Here is a 19,663-nt window from a genome sequence, read left to right on the forward strand (position 1 = left end):
AACAACTCTAAAGAAAGAAGTCTAGAGCTCTTCAGCAGGAGGAAGAGTTCCCACGACTGCAGGTGTGGGGAAAATGGGTGACCATGATGGACCACTAGCATCACCCAAAAAAAAAAAAATTATTACAGAAATATAGAACATATATCGTGGGGTTTGTGTTTATTAACCAGGAGAGCCGTGATCAACAAACGCTACTTTTATTTTTATAGCCAAGAAGTCCAAGAATATGTGAGTGGGCAATGCAAAAGAGGCTCCATGGCACTAATTTCCTCCTCCTCCCAAAATCTCACCCACCCACAGGAATGTTGTGAGGCTAGAATTCCACGGACTGAAAGAGGGTGGACAATTCATGCCACCCTCAGCTTAGCAGGGATTGAACAGCATAAGATGCGAGCAGAATTGCTCCAGAGAGAGGCATACAAAACCTGAACTCTGTGCATCAGTTGAAATCCTGGCTTCTACACTAGAAAGGTCAAAGTAGGCGAAAAGGTAGTCCTCCATTTTCGTAGTTCATTCTGAAGTTTTAAAAATAGATTGTTTCCTCAACTCAGAGCAACCACCTGGTGAAAAGCAGTTGGGCCTTTTGCAGATCACTCCACAAGTGTCTAGAATACTAACCTGGTATGGAAGTAGAATCTGGCTCTGAGTTTACTGATTATTAGATATAAATGTAAGTGTATGAGATTGACACTTCTGTAACATGGAAAGAGGTTGGATGGGTGGTTATTAGTGTACAGGGACAAAGTCATAGAAAAAAAAATTACTGGTCCCAGGAGTAAAGACACCTTATCATGACTGTTAGAGAGCCAGTATCTGTGGATCCATCACAAAGTTGATAGAAGTAGTTAAGAGTAGTTTTCAGATCTGTACTATGAGGAGCAATTTAAAAACAGCATCATTAAAAACTATAAAGAAATCATCCTTTAAGTGCTACAAGATATATTTAATTAGTTTAAGGCAAATCTGCATCAAAATCTTGGCTTATGGTTCCATTGGGAGCACATCTTCTGGAAAAAACTCTACATTGTTTTATTTGTAGAACAGCATTAATTTTCTGCCTCAAGGTCTTCAGCTGTCTTATGTGAAAGAGGTCACATAAGTGGTTCAGCAATGATCTTCCACAGCTCCTGTGCAAAGGGAAAAAAGTGTATTTTTAGAATGCACTCAGGCCACTATAACATGATAATTATTAAGGAATATTAAATTAGTTTCAACATCCGCCCGTTACATAAATTTGCTTGCAGCATGCATAAGGCAAGAAGTATCTTTGAAGACTAATTTAATTTAGCTATTATTCTTGGAGCTTTGTACCTTTTAGCTACAGCAAGAGAAGTTGAATCTACCTATTCCTGAAGTTAGCAAGGGAATTCAGTATTCTAAATAATTAACATTGCCATAAATTAAATGTCATTACAATAATTTCACAAATTCTGGGGTCTGCAGAAGGTATGTTTTGGCTGATAACTTGTTCTGTGTTTTTTTGCTTGGTTCTGCAAATGGTTCCTCATACAGCCTTCAAGGGTGTAACTGAATATATACATGCACTCAATATATTTTACTACAAAAACGTGAGGAACAGGAGACATTGAAAAGTGTCTCTATTTCTGGAGAATGAACAGTAGAGCAGATGTGTGTTTGCTAAATGGAACATTAGAAAGAAGACTGTCTTGGTCACAAGTGTAATTTATAAGCAGTCCTCTATCACCACCATATTTTAAATTGTGATTAGAGATTTCACTTATAGTTTCAAGTAGAATGGAAACAGTACATTACGGTTTTATTACATACAGAGCACTAAAGACCAACACGATCATAATACAATCTTTGGCAAAAAACATTTATGAAGCATATGAGACCTAGAAAATATATAACACAAAAACAGTATGTTGTTATTTCTTATGGCTTTGGTCATTGTACATATCAAAGCTGAATAAAAAAAAAAATTAACTATGAAACTAGGGTTCCGTCCAAATCAGGTCCTATTACAGACAGATATTTTAAAAGAAAAACACAGAATATTTGACCAAATGAGTTACAATCTTTACGAACCTCCAAGAGATTAAAAATCTAGTTCAAGGTTACTTATTTTTTCTGCAACAACAGATAATCACTATTAACATCTAAAATGGTACCAACGGTTACATTCTCTACGTGACTTTAGGTATTACTGAAATTATATACAGTTGGGACAACAGAGCCCTCTGGTAAAATAAGTAAATAAGGAAACCATTTAAAAATTACTGCATCTGGTAATTTTTAAGATTATTAAAATTTATTAATAATTTGATATGATCTCTTTTTCAGTACACTTTAAGTAGCAAAGGTTTTTTTTTATTCGAAACGTGGAAAGGAGCTTTTCTTACATAGAGAAACATACCATGGCACTATTTTAGACATTTACTAGCAAATAAATTAATATTTTAGTTCTGTTTTGTAGTTACTCTGAAAATCATGTTTTCTGTTGCTCTAGTGAGCATGTTTATGATGCAGATTATATTAATTTACTCAAAGGTAAAATAAAGCTTATCAACATAAGCTTTGCCAGGGTATGTAATTCATAAAACCTTGATATGCTGTGACATAGCCCAGCATAAAAAATGTAAATATAAAGGTAATTTCTTGGACAACAAATAGCTTCTTTATGAACGTAAATAAAATGGTGAATTGTTTTGTGTTTTTACTCACTATATTGACTGAACTGAAAACTTTTTGAAGTAATTCTCTTAACACATTACATTTAGTGTGATAAACTACACTCACCAGTTGCTCAATCCGTTCATAAACGAGAAATTGGCAGAAAGCAAGCTTAATGGGCTCAGAAGTATATTTCATTTTGCTATCTTGTAAGTTTTCCAGATCATTCAAAGTATTTCGAAAATGATTGTAAGCTTCACATGTAATGTCCATATGTCTTAAGGTGAAGTTCAGCCTGGCAAGAAAGTATCCATTTAAAGTGATATCTCAAAGCATTTTCCCTGTCCCTTGTATCTTAAATAGATACTTAACTTCCCCAAATATAGCAGCAGAGAGAAAATGCAATATAAATTCTTTTTATTGATGTCAAACAATAATGACCATATTCTTTTCATAGCAAGTGTGTTATCTTAATTAAGATCAGAATACTGATCAGTTCTGGATAATATTTCTGTCTCAAAGAAAGAAACTACCCTCCCTTCCCACCAATTTTAGGCCTTTTTCTCATTTAGCTACATTTGCGTAACTCTACCCAAGGATAGCATGACATGACACATAGCGAGAACAATGAGAGAGAATCATAACTCTTTCTCATGACTTTTGTAGGTTCAGAACCTGAGAACGCTTGGAGGCTAAAGAACATACTGTGCACTGAATACTCATTGAAATGTCTGATCAGTTAATGAGAATCAAAAGATCTGAAGCAAAAACAAAGATCTTAAGGAAGGTCAAGGTGGCACTTACCTCTTTTCTATTGATAAGTAAATTGTGCAAGAGTTTTTCAAGTTGTGGGTGATTTTGTACAGTGTTTTGAATAAAGCATCTGTTAAGTCATCTTCATAAAAAACTAAAATACAAAAGAAACATTAACATAGCGATGAACGTTTGACTGTTTTAGTCATAGATGATTTTAAACACAAAACAATCATCCTTACTTATGCAGATTATTTCTAATGAACAATCTTTAGGACAAATCCAGACAGTAGTGTAGGAGAAAGTAGGAAGAGCTTTTAATGGCAACAACTGACTCTGCTATATTAATCACAGCTGCTTTTTGTCAAGCCTTCACTGGTTTCTCAAATGTCAATGCAAATCATTAGTCTGGCAACTTGCATTATCTATAAACAGGCTCTCTCCCAACCAAGAAATACCTTACTGTATGTCTTAAAGGAAGGAGGAGATATAAATCATGAGGCTGAACTCAAAAGTTAAACTTGTGTGAGAAGAGAATCAGGCCCATCAAGTTCCTTAAAGTGAAAAGATACAGTATGCCAAAAAAAGGCATCCAGCGACTGGTTACATCATCAGCAACGTAATCATATGATGTATAAGAAACGTTGCCTCCTGATCTGACTGTCTAAAGACACTAGGCAGGACTTATACACACAACTGAGTTCAACAAATCCAGGCACTACTTACTAAGAAACATACTGCAGAACAGCTGCACTAGAAAATATTCACCACTTTAGGATACAAACGAAAGGCTGAAAGTGTGATCAAATTACATAAAAAGAGTAAAGGGCATGGTTTTCGAGGAAAAAAATTTCTCTTGTTTTTTCCAAGGTCTACAGTGAAGGGTACAGAGTTCAAAAAATACTATCTAGATAATTTTCATTTTCTGAGAGATAAGGCGTGGTACTTCACTACTGACTGTATGAACCGTGCTCAGTTTACAACAAATTTGCTTCAGAGAAGTTAAAATTTCGTATGTGGTAAAAGAATATCTATACAATCACAACACTGCCTGAAACTTTTTTTACCCAGTATTGTTAGAAGTAACACCTATGACAATTATAACTCAAACATCAGAGAAACACGTCCCATCAGTCTATTTACTTCATTGCCAATATTTCGCTGTTTCTCCTATATAGTGAGGTCAGTCTGTTTGCTTGTTCTGTTATTTGTATGAGTCTTTCACTCAGCAACAGGACAGAGAAAAACATGTAAGAAAACCGCACAAGTTGGCAGTGAGACTCTGGGCAGATGTAGTTCAAGAAACTACTTGCAACTGTTTTAAAAAATTTACTAAGTTTCAAGTTGCTGCTCCCGTTAAACAGTTTATTCATATTTTGTTACCAAGTTTAGAAAGAAAGAACAGGCTGTTTCAAAAAGGTTTCCAATTTCTAATTTGTAATTATAATCTATAATTTTTGAAGAAAGACAGCAAGAAACTTCAGATAGTGAAGACTATCATAACTCCGCTGAAGTCAATTAAACTTTACATCAGCTCAGGATCTGGTCTACTTTTTAAAAAAAAAACAACCTGAGTTATCCTATTCAAGATTAAATACTTGACATTTGCACATTCATATGTCACTTTCATCAAGGTCCCTGGCTTCGGTTACATTCTCTTACCATCAGCTGCTAGTATCACCGTGGTGTGGTCATGCAAATCAGCAATCTCTGCTTCAGACCAACTGTAGGGAGCCTCAGGGTCTATAACAAAGAACATACAAATTGCCATATTGGGTCAGACCAAAGGTCCATCTAGCCCAGTAGCCTGTCTTCCAACAGTGGCCAATGCCATATGCTTCAGAGGGGATAAACAGAACAGGGCAATCATCCAGCGATCCATCCCACTGTCCAGTCCCAGCATCCGGCAGTCAGGCTTAGAGACACCCAGAGCATGGGGTTGCATCCCTGACCGTCTTGGCTAATAGTCACCTGATGGACCATTCCTCCATGAACTGATATAATTCTTTTCTAAACCCAGTTATACTTTTGACCTTCACAACATCCCCGGCAATGAGTTCCACAGGTTGACTGTGCGTTGTGTGAAGTAGTACTTCTTTTTGTTTTAAACCTGTTGCCTATTAATTTCAATAGGTGACCCCTGGTTCTTGCATTATGTGAAGATGTAAGTAACACTTCCCTATTCACTTTCTCCACATCATTCATGATTTTATAGACTTCTATCATATCCCCACACACACCCCAGTCATCTCTTTTCCAAGATGAAAAGTCTGTTTTTTTAATCTCTCCTCATAGACAAACTGTTCCATACCCTTCATTTTTGTTGCCCTTCTCTGTACCTTTTTCATTTCTAATATACTTTTTCGAGACGGGCAACCAGCACTGCACGCAGTACTCAAGGTGTGGTAGTACCATGGATTTATATAGAAGGATTATGATATTTACTGTCGTATTGTCTATCCCATTCCTAATATTGTTAGCTTTTTTGATCGCCGCTGCACATTGACTCAGATCTCTTTCTTGAGTGGTAATAGCTAATTAGAACCCATCATTTTGTACGTATAGTTGGGATTATGTTTTCCAATATGTATTACTTTTTATTTATCAACACTGAATTTCATCTGCATTTTGCTGCCCAGTCACTCAGGTTTTTGAGATTTTGTAACTCTTCACATTCTGCTTTGGACTTAACTATCTTGAGTAGTTTTGTATCATCTGCAAACTTTGCCATGTCACTGTTCACCCCTTTTTCTAGATCATTTATGCATATATTGAATAGCACTAGTCCCAGAGCAGACCCCTGAGGGAAACTACTATTTACTTATCTCCATTCTGAAAACTGACCATTTATTCCTACCCTTTGTTTCCAATCTTTTAACCAGATACTGATCTGTGAGAAGACCTTCCCCCTTATCCAATGACTGCTTACTTTGCTTAAGAGCCTTTGATAAGGGACCCTGTCAAAGGTTTTCTGAAAGTCCAAGTACACTATATCAACTGGAATCCACTTGTCCACAAGCTTGTTGACCCCCTCTAAGAATTCTAATATATTGGTGAGGCACTATTTCCCTTTACAAAAGCCATGTTGACTCTTCCCTAACAAATTATGTTTATTTATGTGTCTGGTAATTCTGGTGATTCCTATCGTTTTAAACAATTTGCCTGGTTCTGAAGTTAGGTTTACTAGCCTGTAATTGACAGGATCATCTCTAGAGCCTTTTAAAAAAATTGGCGTCATATTAGCTATCCTCCAGTCATCTGGTACAGAATCTGATTTAAGTGATAATTTACATATTACAGTTAGTAGTTCTGGCATGGTCAATGCAAAAGGCATCTGGCCTATCGAATGAACATTCCACTGCCCCCAACCCACAATAATCTATCTCCCACAACTGTTACTAGGGCAGCAGTAAAAGCTACAATGTGGAGAAAGGAGTGGATGAGAATTCACAGAAGGCTCCTTGGGGTTGGGTACTGATGAGTTTGTTTACATGAAACTCTTATCCCCTTCAGGAGCTCCAAACCCCACTCCAATGAAGTGCTATGCTTTCCTTTCTCTAGTATGACTGATTCTTCTCAGAATCGGTTGCCTGGGGTGCAAAGTTTTGCTTATATGAGTATAAAGTCTTGCTGCATCCCTTACCACCACATAGGCAGATCTGAATATTTGATTCTCAAGCGATTAAAAGAAATATCACAACAAAGAAAAAACAAAAACATAAATAAATGTGAGTTTTGATCAAAATTCCTACTTAATTTCAGCTATGCATTTTAGGTATAGGAATACTGATAGACTGGATTTTTAAATGTCCAAAGACACTATCCAAGAGGCAACATTGCTACTACATATTCAATAAAGTTAGGAGTCAGCCTGTAAAGTCCAAAACCAGAATAGTAATTTTTTCTTCTCTCAAAACTCCATCTGCATGAATGGGGCTTTTTTAATCGTAAAAGAGAAGCACTACTTTTTCTGAAGGCATTAAATCCCATTACTGCTGCTTGAATGATTACATTGAGACAGGGTCCAAAGAAAGTGTAGTAGTCTGTTGCATACAGCTGCTTGTACAGTTCAGTGATGACAACTTCATTGTAAAGAACCTACAATTTTAACCCAAGAAAAATAGAGGTCCCTTTTATTGATACTGATATTCATTGCCCCCAAATTAGCTGTATTGATTTTCATTTATTCAGAACAAAAAGAACGATCCCCAGCTATGTGCCCTTGCCAAATATTTAAAGTATCATAAGTTCAGCTAAAAAACCCCCAATCCTCTCCCAGCCAAAAACCTCACAAAAAATTGCATGCATCCTATCACAGAGCTACTTTAATTGTTCTAGCCACCCCACCCCACTTCCCTTCCTAAAGGTTTGGAAGAATAGATGTGTTTTGCAGCCAGCCGGTCAACAGATTGGGCATTAGTGTATGTGCATGACGTGCATTATGTATGCTTACACACACTTCACAACAACATTAAGATAAGATCAAAATGTGACCCATCTAAGATCTTGGAAGCATAAAAACTTCAAAAACTTCAAAAGACTACTATAGTGAGGAATGCCAGACACTATAGTCCCATGGAATATTCATCGACTTTGGTATCTCTAAGTATGGCATAGATCTTTGGGAGCTAGGGACTGCATTCTGGCTCCATGCAGAGAGGAACTACAATCTATGAGGGATAAATTCTGCAGATTCTAGGACAGATAAGCAACTTCAGAGAAGTACCACCCCCCCGGAGGGTACTGCACATAGATTCATAGATATTAAGGTCAGAAGGGACCATTATGATCATCTAGTCCGACCTCCTGCACAACGCAGGCCACAGAATCTCATCCACCCACTCCTGCGAAAAACCTCTCACCTATGTCTGAGCTACTGAAGTCCTCAAATCATGTTTAAAGACTTCAAGGAGCAGAGAATCCTCCAGCAAGTGACCCGTGCCCCATGCTACAGAGGAAGGCGAAAAACCTCCAGGGCCTCTTCCAGTCTGCTCTGGAGGAAAATTCCTTGCCGACCCCAAATATAGTGATCAGCTAAACCCTGAGCATATGGACAAGATTCACCAGCTAGATACCTAGAGAAGAATTTTCTGTAGTAACTCAGATCCCGCCCCATCACATACTGGTTCTGACCAGGTTCAAGAGGCACCGTAGGGAAAGAATGGGGTTTTGGAAACAAGGGGCAGCCTGAACTGACTCAGGGTCCCTCATTTGATCCTTGAACTCAGATGAGACTATAACCAGGAGGTCAAAACACTGTTGAAAGAGTCTGAAGGACTGGAAACCTACCAGTGTCTCCACGTGGTAGGCTTAGCATGAGTGTAGAATATACTGGTTTGTATGTTTTTTCATGTAATGCTTTTGTCCTAAATAAATGTACTATACTCTTAAAGCTGGGTGGTCACTCTCATAGCCCCTGGGAGATAGCAGAATGGCAGGAATAAGACTAAGGTCAGAATTGCTGGGATAAGCACAGTAAATTGCAATAAGACTGCAAGCGTGTCCACCCCAGTCTGGAGGGATGCGAGTCCCTGCCCATAGAGAACTGATGACTGGAGGCCTGAGACCTAAGGGGGCACCCTTAAGGAAACCATGGAGGGAGAAGAGATGCAATTACCCACTGAACTGTGACACTTATTGGTTTAATGCAGACTTTTGTAACTCAATACTCCTGCTCTTGGAAATGATCACTAATTTCAGAAGGGGCCACTCCGACTTATTAAAAAGTGATTTTTACTCGAACCTGATGTAACTGAAGAATTGTTAGTTGCAGTTTAGTACGTTTAACTATTTCAAAACTATCATGGAAAACAGTTTGAACTAAATGCATCACAACTACTTACCAGTACAGAACTCATCTTTCAGCCAGTCCAGCTCTTTTACCTTAACTTCACCTCCTGTACATACACACACACACAAAAACATCATAAAAAACCTACAGCTGATGGGCAAATTAACTGCATCCACCCTTCAGATGGTAATTTAGTGGAGATCATGGACCAAAAATCAGCAGTGAAGTGGTGCTGTAAGTGGAAAAATGGTGGAAAAAGTGAAAAAAAAAATTGACATGAACTGATTTGGCATTCAGCCAAATCAGATAGTTACACATGCAGAAGGAAACAATGGGAGAAGTGCAGAAGAGGGAGCCTGCTTTACCTTATGCGCTCCTGTTAGCTATTTTACCTGCAAGATAGCTCCCTTCCAACCCTTTAACATTTGTTTTATACATTCCAATGAGAAACTATTACACCACTTCACCATTGACACTCAATTTACAACACTGCTGATTTTGGCCCAAAGACTTCCACGACTCCCAATTATTCCAGGTGACTCTTGAAGGATTCCGTATTACACAATAGCTTTGTGCAGCAACCATGGTTGCCTGTATCTGACTGGAAGAGAGCAGTGCCCTGAAAGAGTCCTGCGCTGTGCTCAGAAGAGCAGCAACCGCAATGTGGACCCTATATAGAGTTTTCATGTCTTTGTTTCTATGAGACATATTTTCAATTATGATAAAAAGTTTCATTATTTGTAAACATTTGGATAGTGACATCAACCTATATGGCCGCCACTGTATATTCTAGGAACAGTTCTACTGACAAAGGCACAAACTAGCAATTGAGAAATAACAAATGGTTCTTACCTGCTGGCTCAGTAAGATGCTTGTTTAATGTTACATTTTGCTCACACATAGCCAGAAGATCTTCACCAACATCTGGAAATAACTGATAATTGTACTGAAAACAATATTATATTCGGAATGTGCTGAAGCCCTGACCTACGTGATAGACTCCTTCTTGGGATGAGAGGATAGCTTAATCTCCAGGGCCTATTCATAGTTCCTGTGCTCTCTGCTGACACTGCCAATAACAAAGCCCAATATTAAGGCCAGCAGTGATGAGCAAATGTCATGATCTGGACACTTCTTCATGAAGAGGTGAACTTAGACTGCCAAACATTTTCACACAGACAACTAGCAGTCAAATATTTAGGATGTATCTGAACAGGAGACCTAGAGTTGAAAGGCTCTCTCTGTTCATAAGAACAATCATTTTTGTAAAAACAACAGTTTTCTAGAGTGTTACAATCAAAGGCAGATTCATTTCTTCGGAAAACAAATTTAGGCAGGATCCACAATGTTAGTTGTTCTTAGTATTGTCTTTTTCAGACTTTTTGTTTGTTTTAAAACTGCAGTTTTAGCAAAAGCTAAGCTAATACCTAATTGACTGACAAGGTTATCTCCAACGTGCAGCTGAAATTTCAATGGTATATCTGTCAATAAAATAAGATCTGCAAACGAATACAAAAATAGCCATAGAACTGGTTCTTTATTTGCCTGTATCAATCAAGTTTGAGACACTATGCAAGCTGCGCAAATAAAACAAAATATACAGAAGCTAACTTTCCAAAATTCTGTACATTAGAGACAAGCTAAATAATCAGGACTTTCTGTTGTACACAGCTAGCTTCCTTACGAGAAATGTAGCTGCTACCCAGTCATGTTCTATTTAAATTCAATGTAAAAATGTAACATTCCCTAAAATGACAGGTTTCAGAGTAACAGCCGTGTTCGTCTGTATTCGCAAAAAGAAAAGGAGTACTTGTGGCACCTTAGAGACTAACCAATTTATTTGAGCATGAGCTTTCGTGAGCTACAGCTCACTTCATCGGATGCATACTGTGGAAACTGCAGAAGACATTATATACACAGAGACCATAAAACAATATCTCCTCCCACCCCACTCTCCTGCTGGTAATAGCTTATCTAAAGTGATCATCAAGTTGGGCCATTTCCAGCACAAATCCAGGTTTTTTCACCCTCCGTCGTGTCCCCCCCCACCCCACCCAAACTCACTCTCCTGCTGGTAATAGCCCATCCAAAGTGACCACTCTCCCTACAATGTGCATGATAATCAAGGTGGGCCATTTCCAGCATAAATCTAAGTTTAACCAGAATGCAGCTTAAATAATGCGTTGGAGGGGTTTTAGTTGGGGGCTGAAGGTGACGGCTAGTGGCATTCTGTTATTTTCTTTGTTAGGCCTGTCCTGTAGTAGGTGACTTCTGGGAACTCTTCTGGCTCTATCAATCTGTTTCTTCACTTCCGCAGGTGGGTATTGTAGTTGTAAGAATGCTTGATAGAGATCTTGTAGGTGTTTGTCTCTGTCTGAGGGGTTGGAGCAAATGCGGTTGTATCACAGAGCTTGGCTGTAGACAACCTATCCTGAAGGATGACCCAACACTCTCACAAATCTTGGGAGACAGGCCAGTCCTTGCCTAAAGACAGCCCCCCAACCTGAAGCAAATACTCACCAACAACCACATACCACACAACAGAACCACTAACCCAGGAACCTATCCTTGCAACAAAGCCCGTTGCCAACTGTGCCCACATATCTATTCAGGGGACACCATCAAAGGGCCTAATAACATCAGCCACACTATCAGAGGCTCGTTCACCTGCACATCCACCAATGTGATATATGCTATCATGTCCCAGCAATGCCCCTCTGCCATGTACATTGGTCAAACTGGACAGTCTCTACGTAAAAGAATAAATGGACACAAATCAGACGTCAAGAATTATAACATTCATAAACCAGTCGGAGAACACTTCAATCTCTCTGGTCACACAATCACAGACATGAAGGTCGCTCTTACAACAAAAAAACTTCAAATCCAGACTCCAGCGAGAAACTGCTGAATTGGAATTCATTTGCAAATTGGATACTATTAATTTAGGCTTAAATAGAGACTGGGAGTGGCTAAGTCATTATGCAAGGTAGCCTATTTCCCCTTGTTTTTTTCTACCCCCCCCCCCGGCGTTCTGGTTAAACTTGGATTTATGCTGGAAATGGCCCACCTTGATTATCATGCACATTGTAGGGAGAGTGGTCACTTTGGGTGAGCTATTACCAGCAGGAGAGTGAGTTTGTGTGTGTGTGGTTTTTGGAGGAGGGTGGGGGTTGAGAAAACCTGGATTTGTGCTGGAAATGGCCCAACTTGATGATCACTTTAGATAAGCTATTACCAGCAGGACAGTGGGGTGGGAGGAGGTATTGTTTTATGGTCTCTGTGTATATAATGTCTTCTGCAGTTTCCACAGTATGCATCCGATGAAGTGAGCTGTAGCTCACGAAAGCTCATGCTCAAATAAATTGGTTAGTCTCTAAGGTGCCACAAGTACTCCTTTTCTTATTCCCTAAAATGAAGATCCTGATTCCATTTCACACTTGTAAGACACCACTTCTTTTTTGTGTCATCTACTGAGAAATTTTTTGCATGGTATTATCAAGAAATCAAGAACCTGTTACTTGGTGTCAGTATGTATAATCAGAAAAAAAAAGAAAAAAGGGCTAAACGGAAAAAAACCAGCAGAAATAAGAGATGCTTCATTCAAATTTCCTGTGCTTCTACACAATTAGACTTTTTTCACGTTAGTGTTTAATTAAAAATAGTTGCATCAAAGTACCTGTGCAGTACACAGTCTTCGCAACCATTGCCATGACAATGCTTGTAATTCCAGTTCCTCCTCCAAGCTCTAGTACTGTGCAACATCTGAACGTGTCCTGTTTGAACAAGATATAATCTGCAAGAAGAAAGGCTCCTCGCCAGACCTTCAGGAGAAAGCAGAAGGCATAGAAAGTTAAGGCTCTGATGAACAGTTCACGAAGTGCAGGATACCATGAAGAAGATACATACTTGTTTACCAACATCTTCCAATGGTGTTGCCATTGTATGCTCTGGTAAAATGAAAGCAAAAAAATGAAACAAGTACTTTAACAACATTTTTTTAAATGAACAAGTAACATAAATAAGAGTCATAGCTAAAGATTTTTTTTAAACTTAATGTCAAAGGACACTATCTTTACCGTCTGGGATCATATTCTTTTTAAGTTGCATTTTTAAAATTTGTGTTTTTAGACTCACTCATAAAACACAGTAAAAAGTAGGGTGCTTAACACTATACATGCAGTCTCTGAACATAAACAAGGAACTGTTTACAGTAACATAACAATGAATAGGTATTTATAAGTGGCTGTTTTTATGTTAGAACATTTATCACAGATCTTCCATTTAACCAGATAACAGGTGGACTACAGGCAGCGGTAGCATAAGCTTATTTTGTAATTTATCAACCTGCCTCAATCCTGACTTGAAAAAGACAAACTCTATGGATGAGAGATATTTTGTTGTGGACTCTGAGACTACTAAAAAGTATGTTATTGTAGTGCCAGCTATAATAGTGGTTTGAGAGGTGGACAACTATCCTCCAACAAATGGACTAAGATCACATATTCCACTGAAGAGCCAAATGTCAGCAGCTTTTGTTCAGTAACATCTTAAACCGGTATAGTTCAGCAGAAAAAGCTTTCTGGAATTTTGGATCCCTGGAAACCATCGGACAAATTCTGATTCTCTGTATAATCAATCCCCTTCCTTACGAAGGAGTTTTAAATAGAGTAACAGAAGCACTGTTATTGTAGCAATGTCGGTCTCAGGATATTAGAGAGACAAAGAAGGTGAGGTAAACATCATTCATTGGACCAACTTCTGTCGGTGAGAGACAAGCTTTCCACCTTACACAGAGCTCTTAGTCCTGAACGAATAATCATACTATGTAAAGAACTACACACCTAAACATTTTGATTTAGCAGCTAAAACATGAAAGAGTCAAATATAAGTAGATCACATTCTTGCACTACTGATAAATACCAGAAAAGGTTAACTGACAATACAAACTGTCGTATACACCAACATGTTTACGTGTCCCCCCATACTTTAGGATTTATTATAAATTAAAAAAAAGAAGAGAACCCACTTGAACCAGATTAGCCATAAAAACTACACTTAAAAAGAGAAGAAAGTGTCTGTTTTTCAAGCAAATGAAAAGATTCTAAATCTGAAGCTTGAGTTTATGCTCTGCAACAACTAAAGGCCATAATAGCTATATTTCAGAGCCTTGATGGGTGCCGAGAGTCAGGAACTACCTGAGTTACATGACACCTGGTTGATGGGGAATTTAATTTTCAAAAAGAAAATTTCATATCGAGTTACTAAAGTGTTACTACTCAACTAAGTATCAAAGTAAAAGCAAATCAAGTTGCCAATACCTGTTCATTTGGCATAAAATAACTGCTACTGCTGTATTATATAGCCCATGTTTTCTTTTGTATGAACAAAAGTAAATGATTAATGTCTGTGTATCAGCCTATAGCTTTGCTTACCTATTTTAATAATATTATTGCAGGTACTTTCCTGCTTTACATCTTCAAAAATATCTTCTCCTCCTTTAGTCAGAATTATGGGATATACTTTGTCCCTTGAAAGATCCTCCACGTCTGGATCAGGCACATATTGAGGTTTTCTGACCACTTCCAAATCCCCGTCATCATCCAGCAGAGCTTCTATCCCTTTAAAATTATTTGCTTCTCTTCCATTTTTGTTGAGAAAATCTAGATCATTACTACCTTTGTCACACAATTCCTTCCCATCTCTGGTTTGGTGTCCCATATTTTCTGTTGTAAGTTCTTTTTCATTTTTTCTCTCAGACTCCCAATTATTTTTGTTCAAAAGGAGCTGGAATTGTGACAGAAATACTAACACAAAAACAGAAAAAAAGGACGTCAAAGACAAACAATGAAAGATTAAAGACAGAATCAATATGAAACTTGCATTTTCTAAATTTATTTCCGTATAAAATATCAAAATAAACATAACAGTATTTTTTTGATAAATCACTTAGTTTACATGAGAGCTAAACCAGATTATGAGACAGTTCTCTGTAGCTGGAAAAATTGGCACTATAATTACAGTGAAATATGTTACTCTGTAAACGTTAACAACTCTTAAAATATTTTATAACTAAATACAATTAGTGCTGACATTTCTGTCTTAAGGCAAATTTTTAATGTCCAATTAAGAATTTAATTTAATCCTTGACACCAGGTTTCATGGTTACAAATAAATTTAAGATACGATAAATAAATAAATGCTGAGCTCTTATATTGAGTTTTTCATCTGTAGATCACAAAGCACTTTACAAAGGAGGTCGATATTATTATCCCCATTTTACCAATGGTGAAACTCTAAGCACCATCTGATTGTACATTACCTGGCTGTCCAACGGTATTCAATCGCACCATGAGATGTCTTTTGCTTGGGGTGTGTAGATGAACATCAGAAAGTACAGTGTTGCTTCTAAATGTGATGTCATCCATTGTCTTTTTCTTTGCCACATCTACCATAGTATGCTAGGGACATCTACAACAAGACGACAGCACCTTGTGAAATGCTGTCACAACAGGAGATGCTTCTCTTCTCAATACATTTTATTTAAAATGTTTGCTCATTGGAATAACTTCATAAGACAGTTATGGTGAAGATCCCAGGCAAGTCAGAATCATGCAAACTTAGTACATCACTCTCCAATAAGATATTAAAAAAAAAAGTAAAGCAGGATGCCCACTGTAAAAACAATAAATATAAATATAGCTTTGAGTTATAGTCTGGTAGTTTTAAAAGTTGCCATATAATTCCTTATAAGAAAAAAACTACAGATTATATCGTTTATGCATTCAGTAAAGTTGCTGACATCTCATGCTGTCCACTACAAAACCGAGGCTTCAATGTGCTGTCAATACACAATCCCGGGTTTTCCAGGCTGACTGGCACAAATCTTGCACCAAACCATTTGGAAAGGGAAGCTGTGTAAAAAAAAATTGTACCACATTCTGAAACCACATCAAACAGGTCTTTACTTTGGTACATACATACACAGATCAAAGTTTTCAAAGCGACTAATGGCTTTTGGTGGCCAGCTTGAGACAGCTTTAAAAGGCCTGATTTTTAGATGGTGGGTGCTCAGCACTTTCAAAAAGTCTGGCAACTTTAATGCATTTCATTTTGGGCACCCAAAATCACCAGTCACTGTTGCAAGCTGTGGCCAGTGTGTCTAAATGTTTCATTACAAAAGCAAAGTAAACCCCAACTCTTGGCAACATCAGTATTTCAACATCTTGCAGTGAACATAAGCATTGACAAATCTGATTTTCTGCCCTACGGCTTCAGAATTAGAGGGCAAGAGATTTTTAAAATATTAGTTACATTCTTTCTCGTCATTCCTCCATACATGCTTAGGAGCACTAATGTCGAGGGCTAAACCATGCTCCCTCTACAGAGGCGCAAACATACATTAATAGAAAATAACCCCTCACTGTGGAAATGTTTTTCAACATTTAAAAATCTCTGTAACTTACATGATAATTTTGAACCTTATCTGTGATCCTGTGGATAGACAGACACAAACATCAGCTGTTTGGTTTCTCTTTTTGAAAATGGAAACTTTTGGTCCCTTTCTTATACATTTTGTGGACAGTCTATTCTAACCTAGAGCTGTATCTGAATCAGAAAAAATGCACTTAAAAAAAATGTTCCCAAATGTGGTCTTTTATCAGAGGTGTTAGGGAAGCTGATGTGTAGACCGTAGTAGAAAATAAGAAACTAGAAGAATGCGGTAAGCTCTGGGGTGAATATAGAAGGGATCAAAAGTATCCTGTATTTTGTCTCTCGGTCTTTGTAACCAATAAAGCAAGGAGTATAAACTATTTCAAATAAAATCTGGGCTTCTATGTGTCTTCTCAAGCAAGTAAACTCCCCCCAGACTACCCGTGACTCTTAAAGAATCTGCCTCTCTCTTCACATGTAAAAGTTACACATTCTAGTGGAAGGAGATGATAACTAAGGTGGAAAATGGAGTGACAGAAAATCCTGTTTACCCTTCTCAATGCATTTCTGACGAGATACATGAGATTGGGAAAAATTAAAAACAAGATATACACAAGGTGGCTTATAACTCTTGGTGTAGCTGCCAACAGTCAACTTTCCAGTCCAGCACACATCATATAGGCTCCTTCTCAGAGACAAAAGTATCACAACAGGGACAGGCCACTAAGGATACCACCACTGGTTGGTCCTTTAAAATTCAAATAATAGATATGCTCCCTTTTCTCATGAAAGCTCAGCTGCTTGGTGCACTTCTCCACAAAATGAGGCCCAAACCCCTCTATGTGCTTTCCTGATAAGGAGTAGGCTTTTCCTCCATGGGAACTGACATAAATTTTGATTTTCTGTTTGTTTTAAATTAGGAGTAGTGTTTCCAGTCCAAAAAGCTGTGTGTCAGTATTACAGCATAGAAATGTTCTGAGAACATAATAGCTGTTTTGTTGTCACAGAACAAAAATAGAATGTAATCTCTTATTAAACATCTCTTTACCCCACTTCATTTGTATCATGTCCATCTTAACTCATTCTTATTCTGGGATTTTTAATACGCAGGCCGTGTGCTGAATCTTCTCCCAGAACACAAACTAGAGTGTAATCCTTATGAATACTAGAAAATGTTTCTTTTTTCTGTCTACATTTATCACTTTGAGATGAGAAGTATTTCATAGGCTATACTTTGTAAATGAAACTGATTTGCTGACAAACAAATGGAATAGTTAGCTCACTCAAAAAAAAAAAAGTCACAGAACCATATGAACCACTGTTTAATTAATGAACATGAAATGATATTTCAGTTTGAATAGCTACTACCACTGGTAAACTTACTAGACAAATAAAAATGACCAGAATTAGTAACTAAATATTTTGTTTCACATTAGCAGAAAAACTCCTTATTTTCCAAATATAGTAGTAAAATGAAAGTAGAACGATTTCTTTATTTTTATTTTGGAGGGGGGTATAAAATTCCCTAGCGAACACAAGACCTACAAGGAAAGGACCGCTACAAGCTACACTTCACAACTTGGGATGCAATTGCTGTACTTTGGGCATTCCCCACCCGCAGGCTTCTCCATATTTCAGGCAAGGAAGTGAGATGCTATTTCAAAGAAGTAGGTGGTAAGCCATAAAGGCAAGCTGTAAAGAAAAGCTGGACTCGTGCCTCATCTCCCCGTTGCTTCTTGATGACAAGGAGAGTTTGCTAACTGACTTCTTTCTCCAAAACACTCTGAGCTAACCCAACAAAACACGCCGGGCTGCCCAAGGTGGCGGAGAACTCCTTGCTCTGGGGGCTGCGTTTCCCTTCCCTGCAGAGCGGGGCGAGCGGTGCCCGGGGTCACAGACCTGCTAGAAACAAAGCCACGCGGGGCTCTCGCGGACAGCGGCGCCCGGGGGGCGACAGACAATCCGCCCCCGTTCCCAGCCCCCTCTGCACAGCCCGCCATGGCTGCGGCAGCTCCCCAGGCCCGGCGGTCCCAGCCCCGGCGGTCTCCCGGGGCACTGGGGCGCGGCCACCGCCGGGAGCCCGGGGTTTCAGGCATGGACGCTTGTGGGGAAGAGGCCCGGCGGCCCGCCCCGGCGTTACGGGACCGCAGCCGAAGGAGGGACCAAGGCCTGGGGGAGCCCGGCCCGGCGCTCACCTCCCGCGGCAGAGCTAAGGCGGCTGTCTCCGCCGCCACGGGGCAGCCCCAGCTCCCCCATGACGCCATCACCCTGCGTCCCGCCCAGGCGGTGGGGGGAGGGAGGGACCTGATCAGGGGCGTGGCCTGTTGAGAGCCAGAGGGGGAACAAAGCGGGGCAGCAGGGACCCGGATGCTGCTGCTGCCCGACCACTTACCCAAGGGCCCCCTGGGTAAGGGGCGGGGCTAGGCTGGATTCTCACCTCTAAGGAGCCTGGCTCAGTGGGCCGAGGCCTCGCTTTTAACCCGCCTCCGCCCCTGGCTTTGGGCAGCTCCCTGGGTACTTGGCCTGCCCCCGGGCTGCCCAGCAGTTCCTGCAGCCTCCCCACCTGCGCGTGGGCACCAAGGGGAGTCAGCTCCAGCGCCCCGCGTCTCGAACGGGCTGGCGGCCGCTGGGGGGCTTGCACCCATGAATTGGTGCTGACACAGGATGTTCCCTAAAACCCTTGGGAGACACACCGGGGGATTGTCTCCATAGTGTGGCAACGCGGGCTACAGCGGTGTGATTGCTAAGGCACGCTAACCTGTTACGCATTAGTTTGTCTGGGTAGACCAGGGGTGGTCGATTATTTTTTGTCAAGGTCCAAATTTCTCGGTCAGGGTATAGTCAAGGTTCAGACTCCAGAGAAAATAATAAAAAGCAATATAAAGCGCTTTCAGGCTCTGAACAAACGTGTCTGGCACTCCAGATTCAGCCCACGGTTCGCCTATTGAATACCTGCTGGTGCATACTAAAGGTTTCCCCGTGCACTGTAATGTAGAGTTTGAAATGCTAGTATATTAAAGTGCACTAAGGAACCTTTAGTGCACACCAGCA

The 19,663-nt window shown here is 39.5% G+C and overlaps 1 protein-coding gene across 6 annotated transcripts; it reads right to left on the reverse strand.

Annotated features, from left to right (window-relative positions):
- Positions 1–922: 922 nt before the first annotated feature.
- On the reverse strand, positions 923–18,893 carry METTL22 (methyltransferase 22, Kin17 lysine). Of its 6 annotated transcripts, XM_073362492.1 has the most exons (12): positions 18,512–18,800; positions 16,645–16,672; positions 15,501–15,649; positions 14,614–14,985; positions 13,088–13,128; positions 12,858–13,002; positions 10,031–10,102; positions 9,231–9,284; positions 5,050–5,130; positions 3,439–3,541; positions 2,761–2,929; positions 923–1,127 (listed from the first exon to the last, which is right to left on the reverse strand). In XM_073362492.1, exons 3-12 carry the CDS (start codon positions 15,631–15,633, stop codon positions 1,092–1,094), a joined length of 1,206 nt encoding a protein of 401 aa, XP_073218593.1. In that variant the 5' UTR covers positions 15,634–15,649; positions 16,645–16,672; positions 18,512–18,800; the 3' UTR covers positions 923–1,091. The 6 variants fall into 6 exon arrangements, with proteins under 6 accessions (XP_073218593.1, XP_073218589.1, XP_073218591.1 ...); XM_073362488.1 differs by lacking the exons at positions 16,645–16,672; positions 18,512–18,800 and adding an exon at positions 18,808–18,893; XM_073362490.1 differs by lacking the exons at positions 16,645–16,672; positions 18,512–18,800 and adding an exon at positions 18,808–18,881 and having other exon boundaries at positions 15,501–15,853.
- Positions 18,894–19,663: the final 770 nt, after the last annotated feature.

The sequence above is a fragment of the Lepidochelys kempii genome, chromosome 10 (genome assembly GCF_965140265.1).
Source record: "Lepidochelys kempii isolate rLepKem1 chromosome 10, rLepKem1.hap2, whole genome shotgun sequence".
NCBI classification, from domain to species: Eukaryota; Metazoa; Chordata; order Testudines; family Cheloniidae; genus Lepidochelys; species Lepidochelys kempii.